At 39.4% G+C, this 11,949-nt stretch overlaps 1 protein-coding gene across 1 annotated transcript in view; it reads right to left on the bottom strand.

Annotated features, from left to right (window-relative positions):
- Nucleotides 1-9,241, bottom strand: part of efna3a (ephrin-A3a) — an 82,598-nt gene extending 73,357 nt beyond the window's left edge. The window contains exon 1 of the mRNA XM_060864917.1: nt 8,643-9,241. Coding sequence (XP_060720900.1) covers nt 8,643-8,746 — 104 coding nt within the window. The 5' untranslated portion in view covers nt 8,747-9,241. The remainder of the gene's footprint in view (nt 1-8,642) is intronic.
- Between the last annotated feature and the right edge of the window lie 2,708 nt (nt 9,242-11,949).

Below are 11,949 nucleotides of genomic sequence, written 5' to 3'. Positions count from 1 at the left end.
TGTATAAAGAGGTACATATATGTACACACACACATGTCCACATATACATACACATTCAGGCAGATAATAATGGAGCACAGCAGGACATTGATATTCAGAACACCCACACACACACACACACACACACACACAGAGAATCTGAAACCTGGTCTCTCAGAAGCTACGAACACACTGCTGTGCTCTGCACCATCATCATTACTGATATACAAGCATTCCCACACAGACAACATACAAATCAAAAAGCATTTTTTAAATGATTAACATTTTCTCAGGCACATGTTCAGCACCAACAAGGTCTACGAGTCTGTATGTGTGTGTGTGTGTTAGTGTGTGTGCATAAATTAAATCTGCAGACTTTCATCTATAAACACAGCAGCTACTGGAGTCCAGCTGTTTTTTTTTTTTTACTCAAGACCAGATTAAATGATGAAGTTTTAGTGAACAGGGATCATGGAGCATCGTGCCTCCATTAGCTCAAGTCTGAAATCCATTAGAAGGTGTGTTTTCTGCTCAGAGGTTAGTGGCAAATTAGGAAGACATTGAGAAATGTGGGGACACTATGGAAATAATTACCATGGATGAGGGCACTGTTTCTCAGTTTCATTTCTCATCAGTGACACACTGAGGGCAATGGCTGCCTTGTTTCTTCGATCACAGTACAAATGTCGAGCTAAGATAAGAAGCGCTTGGAGCTCAACGCTACACTAGGGACTACACTGTGTTCGACTAGAACTCATAACTCATCATTTCCGACCTCCGACTAGGAAAAACAACCACGAACTTGGGACTACCCTGAGTTCAGCAAGTAGAATATTAGAAGAAGCCTTTATTTTTGTCACATATAAATTACAGCACAGTGAAATACTTCCTTTAAATATCCTAAATTTGGAGGTTGGGGTCAGAGCACAGGGTCAGACATAGTACAGCACCCCTGGAGAAGTAAGCTTTTGTAGTAAGCTAGATGGCAGCATTAATTCCATCAGCTAGTCCCCTTGACATGAATTTGACTGGAGTTTACTTACACGAAAAACATATCTTAATTTGCAGCTAATAGTAGTAAAGTTTTTAGTCTTTTTTTTTTGTAAGCCAAAAGTTTTGGAAGTTAATATTTGGAAGTATATCCCTTGTTTGCAATAACTGCATCAAGCATGGGACCCAATATGGTTTACAATAGGTTTTCAGTCCAGATACTTGAGTTTCTATCTTCAGTCTTCTCTTCATGAGGTGTAATGCTCCTTTGGGTTCAGGTCTGGGATTCACTTGGCCAATCACTACCTCCAATCACTAGACCCATGAAGCTTGTATTTACTGGATCGTCCTTTCTTTCTACACTTTGACCTTTCCATCATGTTGGTTCACCTCCAGTTCCAGAGCTTTTGTGGATCATCTCTGTATTTCTTTTCTTTGTAATATCTTTCTGATTTTTACTTTCTTGTGGTGTGGCTTCAATAGTTCTGCTCTTTTTTCAATGGTGGATTGTTATACCTTCATCCCTGACCTGTGGAGGTAGTTTTGGGTTTTTTCTTCACAGGTCTCACAACATTTCTGTGAACTTCTATTGTTTCACTCATTCCATGTCCAATTGTTTGTATAATTGTTTGACTGCTTCTTGTACAGGACTTTCCAAATTGTTGTACTGGCTATACCCAGATTAATTTCCTACCCTCAGTTTTAAAATGGCTTGATTTTCTCACGCAAACAGCCATCTAGTTTATACAACAAATGCAAAACAACAAAAGCTACCATGTTGTAAGTTGCCGAACATAAGTCAGTATAAACATCAGGGTGTGGAACATTACCACATGGCCCTTATTACCGCCAGCCTACTGATGTGTGTTTCCTTATTCTTTCACTGATTGACATGAGAGAGAGAGAGAGAGAGAGAGAGAGAGAGAGAGAGAGAGAGAGAGGGATTGAGGTAGGGTTAGGCAGATTTGATAACATATTCATGTCAAATGTCACTAGATACTGTTGAAAAAGGCTTTAAACACCACATATCATGCTATACACATTCTTATGGAAATTATGTAAAGCCCCGTTTGGACTTAAATTGGACAAGTTACAGAGACTTTTGCCTAAACATCTACAGTAGGTACACTGTACATACTGTAACGTGGCTGTGGGGATTTGTGCTCATTCATACAGCTACAGGAAATGGTGTATATCAGCAGAGGAAATTGGAAAAGTCTGCAATGAAACATTTCAGAGATAAAATGTGGCCCTGTGTTGCTGTGGCCCATGTTCTCGGCTTTTCAGTTTCACAACCAAAAAAGACAATGCTGCTGCCTTTAAGCTCAAGAGAGCAAAACTGGACTGGCTAATTGAGAAGTGTTTCTCTCTCCCGTTGATTAGAGCAATGCTAAGCAATCACTGGCATTTGTGAGCTCAAATGTGAGAGGATGATGCTTTGCTCTGAGCGTTGGTAGTTCAAAAAAGACATGGTATCTGTCTTCAACTGTCTTACAAGACCTGAATGCTAGCCTTCACCACTTCAGTTGGATGGAATTGACTTTGTTGGACACCAATCCAAACTGATATGCAAATTATTTGGAGGATTATCTAATAGCCAGAAACATATCAAAACTTTGTGCTCTTAGATGCATTCATCTTTCAATCCTGACAAGCCTCATAAGCCTTGCTGAAAAACGTCCCCACGGCAGCTTGCTACCTTCCAGTGTGGTCAACCTGCAGGGATGGAATTGGCCAACGATTTGTCTTGGCCGGTTCTTCTATGGTGCTACAGGCTTTTATTCTTTTCTTTCTTTTTTCTGAGTTTTTTTTCCTCTGAAGTCTGTGAAGCTGAGAAAATCCAATGTGACCACTATATAATTTTGCATTCGCTCTTGTTTCTATCAGTCACACTTTCAAGGGTCATTACACGATTATTCCTGGCTTGTTATAATAAGCAATAAGCCTGCTGAAAACTAAATGAATGTCTGTTCTACTCATTAAAATTAACAAATAAACATCTTGGCAGTGTTTAAACAACTTTTGTTTACATTTGTTATAAGTGGTGGATTAAATGGAAAGAGTCAGGGATGAATTTAGAATGTCACACAGAGCAGGGAAGAAACAACATAGATGCTGTTGCCCCAGCTTCTGCCACTCCTGCTGCCCCTGACAGTATCAGTATTGTATTATATTCTACCCGAAAAGACCGGCCTGTCTGGTCTTAAGTTATGACACGCTAGTTATTTCAACAACAATATCTATCAATGTTAACAATGTCATGTTTTTTTTGTCTTCTAGTGTCAGAGTCTTCATGACTGTGACATGACTGAACAAAATGTTTCACAAGATGAAAAATAGGTACATCAGGAGCTATGCCTTAAAGGGGAGGCTCTGTCATGTCAGCTTTCGGCACTGACTACATAACCCATTATCCCTCTTTCACTAGCGTTTATGTTTCCATGTATGTTTGCTTTGTTGTTGCTCAGTTTGAATTGCACTTTATTAAATAATTATCTGCACTTGCATCCATTCTGACTCTAGTTTTGACCCATTTCATACGTGTGATATCAATATAAGCAGGCAAAATCTGACACTATCACTAATGCGCTCACTTGTCTTCTCATAACGAGTGCCTTTGTTTACCTCAGAGCTGTTTCTGGCTCTGGTGCTTTTCACTTACACTCACTGTATTATCTGGATTTCAGCAGAGTCTTTAGGGTGACTTTCTTGATCGTTAAACAAATCTCTATGTGCCTTTTAATATTTTGCAAACAGCCATTGTTTAAACCGTGTCTGCTGTGGAACATTCTGCAGTTCCAGATAATTCCTCCATGTTGCCAAACAAATCAAGGAAGAAACAGAAGCTAGGAACCAGCTACTGTTGGTGATTATTGGTTTGCTCATGCGTCAGCCAGTGAAAGCTCAAGCTAGTCTAGCGAATGAAGAGAAGTCTGAAAAAAAATCTTATAAAATGTCTTAGAACTATCTCACAATCTCTCTGAAAAGAAACTGCACACTTTTAATCGCCCTCCCATATTACTGTCCCTTTAACTGTCTCGGAGAAGAGAGATTTTTATCTTTATTGGAGATTTACTCAAATGATTTATAAATAAAATTACAAATAAATTAAAATATGGTCAGATCACAAACAATCTACACAAACTACAGAAAGGCGATTTGCATAATCTGAATGGAGATAATAAAAAAAAGCGATAATACAGACAGTTCCTGTGCTTGATTCTGATTGGCTGAGCCATGTACGTACATAAATTACACTTTAAAACATACCTGTGACTTAATTACATCTGTATCACTGCACCAAATATACTGTTTCAATATGTCAGGATTTGTTGTAACTTTTGGATTTACTGGTTTGGAGGATTGGTTGAAAAAGCTGGGCAAATTAGATGGGGAAGATAAAACTGAAAGGTGATATTACAAGGTTAATGAGAGACAAATTGAAGAGCTGGAAAATTGAAGCCTGGAGCGTTAAACAGATTATGTGGTCCGTTTGCTGTTTTCAGACTCACTATGCAGAGAAAGACCTGACTATTGATTTTTACAGTAATCATCAAAATGGACTTAATAAACCAAGCTCTCTGTCAGTTTTATACCATTTTAAAAAAGGTGAATCTTGTGGTTTCACCTATGTTCAGGTCACCATAAGCTGGTACATCAATGATCCTGGTGTGTTGAAAGATCTTGAAATTATCAATAGCTACAGCGTTTCATTGAAGTACCAAGAAATGCACAGAGAAAATAAGGACGTGACAAAAACAGAGACAGATCTTAAAAAAACAAGCGCTCTCAGGCACTAAATCCAAATAAATGGGTTGATGTAGAATAGAATACTTTATCTTGCCACATCTACATTACAGCACAGTGAAAGTCTTTCTTCACATATACCAACTATGGAGGTTGGGGTCAGAGCACAGGGACAGCCATGATACAGCACCACTGGAGCTGAGAGGGCTAAGGGCCTTGCTCAAGGGCCCAACAGTGGCAGCTTGGCAGTGCTGGGGCTTGAACTCTGATCCTCCATTCAACAGCCAAGAGCCTTAACCACTTGTGTCACCAGTGCCCAACTGCACATGATGTCCAGCAGCATATAGGATGCAGAACGAAAGAAGACACCTGCCAACTGAAGCCAGAATCATCCACCAGGGCGAGAACGGTCAGAAGTGCACAAGACTGTCAATAAACAAATGCACAAAAACACACAAAGCAGCAGCCACAGAACTTACTGTGTCCTGTCACTTCATATTTTATTGACGTATAGTAAGTTAACAGTTAACAATAAATGTGAATCTCCCCTGCAAACTTCCCAGACTGGAGCCTACAAAGAGAGGCGATAGTGTAGAGACATGATTGCTTCTGTCACAGCGCAATTAAAAGGCACCAACACTCCCGTACCAGCAAAGACAAACGCTAACACAATGCTTCAAAAAACTGCACAGCAAATGCCGATATCCAGATAAATGTTAATAATCACCCCAATCTTTAAGCACCTTTCCATCCGTAGGTTGCTGCATCTGTGTGTTGCTTGGCAACCAAGCCACTAAAGGTTTTAGGGGGTTAGCGCCGCTCTACATTGTGCCTGATGACGCCCATTAGCTGTAATCACTGTACCACGGCTTTTTGGGCCTTACCGCTGTAGTTAAGCATACGTTTACTCCATCATGTACTGTATATGAGTAACTTTCCCCATGTCACAAAAAAAAAACAGGTTATTCATCAAGTAAATTTCATTTTGAATATGTGGCCAGACATGTTTAGTTATGAATGGTATATATTCACTAAATCCTTCTCTACCAAATATTTCAGTCCGTCCTCCATAACATGTCTCGTACACGCTTTTTAATATGAATAACAACAAAAAAAAAAAACAGGTTTTATTTACATTTCTGAAACATCTTTTCTGTCTTTTTATCTCTTTGCATTGTTGTAGAGAAATATAACATAATGCTGCTGAAATATCTCAGCCCATTTTTCACAGCTGGACACCACTGTGCTGCCACCTGGACCAAGCAAGTCGCACAAGGGTGGCGCAAACAAGGGTTTCACCCAGCCGTGTGCCCTACATGTCCCCCAGCCTTTCCTCCTTTCCCCTTGGGCTTGTACCCTGCTATCTTGAAACAGAGATTTTGTCAGACAGGGTCAGTTTTACTCAAAAGCTTCTGAGGCCCAGAGCATCAAACCTCCCAGGACTGATAAAAGATCTGTATTCATGATGCGAGACCTCAGCAGACGTCTCCGCTAGCTGCAATCTGGGTCAATTCATATGTTATTTTATAGCACTTATCCAAGCATAGTAGGATAAAGAAAAAGACTCTCGAGGCTGCTGTTACACACAGATTTCTATACCGCATGTATTTGGCAAATCATATTCTGTGTGTGTGAACGTGTTCCTGCATACCTGATAGACCTGTCCTACAGAAAGTCTGTTGTCAATGCTACACAAGTCATAAACAAGCTCATAGGAGCAAACAGGGATAATTAACAGTGATGTTCTTTAATAACCTCAATTGCCATCAGCTTATTGAGCTCATAATCAGCATTGGACTTGGAATGGAATGGTTGATTTGACTGTGAAAGAAAAGATTAGATAGATGGATAGATAGATAGATAGATAGATAGATAGATAGATAGATAGATAGATAGATAGATAGATAGATAGATAGATAGATAGATAGATAGATAGATAGATAGATAGATAGATAGATAGATAGATAGATAGATAGATAGATAGATGAGTTGATTTAAATTAAAAAGTACATACCAAACTATAGTTTTTGGGGTTTTTTAGACCCTCTTAGTCAGAAGCTGCTGTGAACAGATGTTGCCCCTTGCATTGGGAAAAAGGTTTTTTAACCACATCAATGTGCCCTATTTATGCATCTGGTACACATATCCACATTCTTGAATTGAAAAAAAAAAAATCACAAAAATGTGATGTTATGGGCTAAATAGGCATTTACAAAAAACACAATTTCATGTTCAGTTTTTTAGAAACAAACGTACCTCTCCATGAGCTCTGTAGTTATATCATGTTAGATGGTGTATGAATCGTATCATAAAAGAGCCAGTAATGTTCTCTGAATTTCAACTGCATGTGAATGCATAGAAAACTGATCACCTGTGTCAGGGCTTTACATCATGTGGAGGCAAAAGAAAAACTACTTGCTTGCCCCACATTTATGTAAATGCCATCCTGACATGAAAATTTCATCTCAAAGGAGAATGAGTTGTAAAACATTTTTACAGTACATCACCCACGCAGAAAAAATAATCCTGTATGGATAAATACATAATACAATCATCCATAATTATAAAGTGACAGCTATTCAAACATGCCACAGACTTCCGCTGCAGGAATCAAGAGATTTACAAATATCCACACGCTATAGTTGATTGAGAATGCATTATGAACACACACACACACACACACACACACACACACACACACACACACACACACCAAGTCAATTAAAGTGGGAGGAGCATGTTGTCTCTCCCTGCCAATCACAAACACACACACACACACACCAAGTCAAGTGAAGTGGGAGGGGCATGTTTTCTCTCCCCGCCAATCACAGTGACACTAGTCATATCTTGCATCTATCTATCTATCTATCTATCTACAGCCTGAGCAGCAGTTCAGAAAGGTGTCTTGGAGCAAGCATGTGTTAACCTTCACCCTCTCCGGCTGTTAGCTGACAAAAACAATGTGACAGCTTACATATGGTCAAAACTCAGCATGGATGATTTTAAACAAATCACCATGTTCACCTGCCGAAAAATCCAGCAGGGTCTGACCACCCCAGGCTGAACTGGTTATTGATTAATCACTCTCGGGAGCTGGTACATTTTTTTTTTTCAACTTCCTTATTAAAGTAACTGATGAACACATGTATACAACCTTCTAAATGCCTTACTGTAGTTTTTTCCTACAGTGTAGTAACATTCATTCTGTAACTCTTTCCATTTACCAACACTTACAGGCAGCATAGATGGCCTATCAACTTGAGCTGGTCAGACAAAGCAGGATTATCAGCACTGATTTATAGTTTTATAGTTTTATAGGTTTATAGTTTAATTATTACTAATGAATACAGCTTTTCTAATGTTTATGCAACCCGTACCCCCATCCACAAGTGTGTGTGCATGTGTGTGTGTGTGTGTGTGTGTGTGTGTGTGCATGTGTGTGTGTGTGCGCGTGTGTGTGCGCGTGTGTGTGCGTGTGTGTGTGCGTGTGTGTGTGCGTGTGTGTGTGTGTGTGTGCGTGTGTGTGTGGCAGAGCAAAAGGTAAAGCAGTTAATGACTCCTGATAGAATGTGATGAATTAGGTTATTTTAACAAGAATTTCTGTTACTTTACACTGAACAATGCACGTTTGTTTCCCAGAAGCAGCACCATACAACCCAGTAGTTTAATTCTATCTATCTATCTATCTATCTATCTATCTATCTATCTATCTATCTATCTATCTATCTATCGTATATATGATGTGAGCTCCAGTGCGTTAGTGGTAAATGTGTGTGTGTGTGTGTGTGTGTGTGTGTGTGTGTGTGTGTGTGTGTGTGTGTGTGTGTGTGATAATTTAGCCAACTCCGATAGATCTGACAACTGCAAGTAAATAAAATACCCTAAAGATTAAAACAGGCAAAGGGGGAATGTTGTGACCCACTTACTGGATATTGGAGCTGTTCCAGTACACGGCATGGCGGTTGTTCCCGTGCGTCAGGCGCAAGTTGGTGAAGGCGAACAAGACGAGGAAGATCACTGGGAAAGCCATAATATCCCCGACGTTTAGCAACCTCTCTCTCTCTCTCTCTCTCTCTCTCTCTTCCTGAGTCCTCCTGCTCCGTTTTCTTTTTACAACATTCCTACAAGTCTAGGAACAGCTTTACACGCTGCACGTCCCGCGTCCCTCTCGCTCTTCCCCCGTTAAATGACATCCACAGTGCAGCTCATGCAGGCACCTCATCTTCCCGGACTAGTTTCAGATACACTGTACATCGCTTTCACTGGTTAAGCCTTATCTCATACGAGCTTACAAAAAAAATCTTAAAAGTATAAAACGAGGCGACCTGCTACATGGTTTGTCCGCGCGTTATTGCGTCACAATGTCACGCACCGACACAAAGATTCCTGCTGCTGACGCAGTGCTGAAGTTGTGTTCCAAACTGTACATCTGTCCCTTTACACGGTAGCACAATAAGACTGCTGTAGGCTAACAGTAGAGCAGATACGGCTCGTTTGCACCTTTTCCTTTCTTAGGTTCGAGCTCTCTCTCTCTCTCTCTCTCTCTCTCTCTCTCTCTCCCCCTCTCAACTATGCGCAGCCACGCCCCCTCTATCCCGCCATCTCCATCCATTCCTCCAGTCAGGTTTGTCATAGTCTTCTGGTCCTGGAGAACCCCCTGTTCTGCATATTCTAGTGCATTCCTTTCCACACATCTGATTCACCTAATCTAATTGAAATAAAAGCTAATTATCAGCCCTGAGTTGGATGGAATGGGAGTGTTAGAGGAAAAGGGGGGTCCTGGTCAGTGGGGAATCCAAGACCAGGGCTGGGAACCTGTGACCCAGAACATAAAGAACAGACACGTGTCCTTGGAAAGAACCTTCCAGAAAATCAACATACAAGATTAAGCACACACACATATACACGTGTGAGATAGGCTGTGTGTGTACTTGTTATGTAGGGAATAAAACATGATGCTGTTGTAGAAAAATAATCCACAACCATATGGTCTGGTGTGGTGTGGCCCAAAGCAAAGTAGACAATTTCTCCTGAAACAGCAGGGTGTGAAGTGTTTTATTCTACATAACACAATGAATTCATTCAATTAAATTCAATTTATTTGTATCGAGCTTCACATTGTCGCAAAGCAGCTTTACAGAAGTATAGAAACAGAAAAAAAGAAGAAAAATAAATAAATACATAAATTGTAAAGTTTAAAATGAAGTTACTATTAATCTCTAACATCTTTACCTAACGATCAAGCCTGAGGTGAAGATGGCGAGGAAAAACTCCCTGAGATGATATGAGGTAGAAGCCTTGAGAGGAACCAGACACAGAAGGGAACCTCATCCTCATTTGGGTGACACCGAACAGTAAATAATGTAAATGTAAATAATGTCCTTTCTAAAACAGTTTATATTAACCGAGAGCTCCTGAGGAACCAATGGGTCATCGTAAACTCTGAGTTCACTACAAACCCAACACTAATTCCTTCCTGTCAAAGAATTACCAATGATTACAATTTCTAATTTATTAATAAATGATTCACTGATTAACCTATTATGATTAATGATTCACCTATTAACGTTAAACATAATGTGAACCTTCTGTTATCATTTTGTAGTAGCTTATAAACTACATTCTCTCACCAGCCTCCTCTGTTCTGAAGGTTTCACCATATTAATGCGTATATAATTTTCTTGGTTCTATAACAACATATTTTTAAATCAACTGATTCATTTTTAGATTATATGGAGCACCGTACGAGTCCCTGGGAATGAGCTGTTACTATGGAAACGATACCCTGCGTTAATATAAAGGTGTTGTATGAATTACAGCCAGTAAGAATGTCCAAACCATTCTGTTATATAAAATGAATCAATACCTTCTAACCATTAACATTTGAATACTGCTTCACTTTCAAACAACTTTAGTTATAATGCATAATTAAAATGGAAAATAAAACACTTTTATAGAATAAAAATGAATTAGTGAAGTCTGACATGTCTGCTCATGCACATTTGTTTTTTATTTATTTATTTCTATAATAAAGCCAAAATTAGATGTCTAATGCAGATACAGGCTGTATGTATGTAAATTTTTGTGCTGTTTGTGGAAAAGAATAAGTGCAAACTGTATAACAGCTGCGATGATTTGTCCATTTTCCATCTGAGTTTTCTGTACAGATATCAAAATGCTGTTTCATCAGAATACTCAGGATAATCCTGGATGTTAAAAGCAGCTGCAGGAAAATGAACACCTTTACTTACCTTGACTGCTAAAAATAGCTTGTTTTTGCATTTCTGTTCATTTCTGACTATAAGGAAACTTAACAACAGCTACATCTATGGATGTAAGCTATTAATAACTTAAGCATGACTCCCACCTGAACATCTTACATGGCAGAAGTCACCTCTGATCCTGTGAACCTACTGTTTCAATGTTTTCATTTTTAAGGAATAATATGTTGATGTTTGAAGGAAAAGGTCTAAAAATGCAATAACTCTTTATCTAGCATAAGCAGAACTAGCCTGGTAAAGCTTGAACTATTGCTGAGGCCCTATACTGTACATACACCATTACATAAATCTATAACTGCTGTAATTAGAGAAATGCAAGCACTATATAATACAAAATAAATAAGTAAATAAACAGTAGGTACCATAAAAAAATATATATGTGAGTCACTGTCCCTTACTGACAGTAGTTTAATCACAGATACTGAACAGATATCAACAACTCAAAAGAATTCTCAAAAATCTTTCTCAAGAATCTGCAATGCTTTTGAGAACTTGGGGGCCATGGTGGCTCAAGTGATTAAGGCTCTGGGAGCCCCAGACGATTGGGGTTCAAGCCCCAGCACTACCAAGCTGCCACTGTTGGTTAATTGAGCAAGACCCTTAACTCTCCCTGCTACCGTGGTGCTGTATCATAGATCCCAACCTCCTCAATTTTTATTTGTAAAGAAAAGAATTTCACAGTGCTGTACTGTAATGTATACAGAGCCGATCGGCCCTATACTCTCACTACGCAAGTTGCGTAGGGCCCCGCAAATTACGCAAGGCCCCGCCTCCCCCTGCCTCATTTTACAGCGCATGTTAATGTTTACTGTGTAGATGACAATATGAAGTAGAGTTATCCATCTGGCCATGAAAAGAGAAAAAAGAAACAAAATGAGAGTAAAATGTGATAACAGCAATCAGGTAAACTTGTGTTCTCTTCAAGTTTGATGTCAGCAAGAGCAAATAACAG

This window comes from Tachysurus vachellii, chromosome 3, assembly GCF_030014155.1.
Source record: "Tachysurus vachellii isolate PV-2020 chromosome 3, HZAU_Pvac_v1, whole genome shotgun sequence".
Taxonomy (NCBI): domain Eukaryota; kingdom Metazoa; phylum Chordata; class Actinopteri; order Siluriformes; family Bagridae; genus Tachysurus; species Tachysurus vachellii.
The sequence above is the reverse complement of the archived record's forward strand: the minus strand, read 5'-3'. Positions and strand labels throughout refer to the sequence as shown.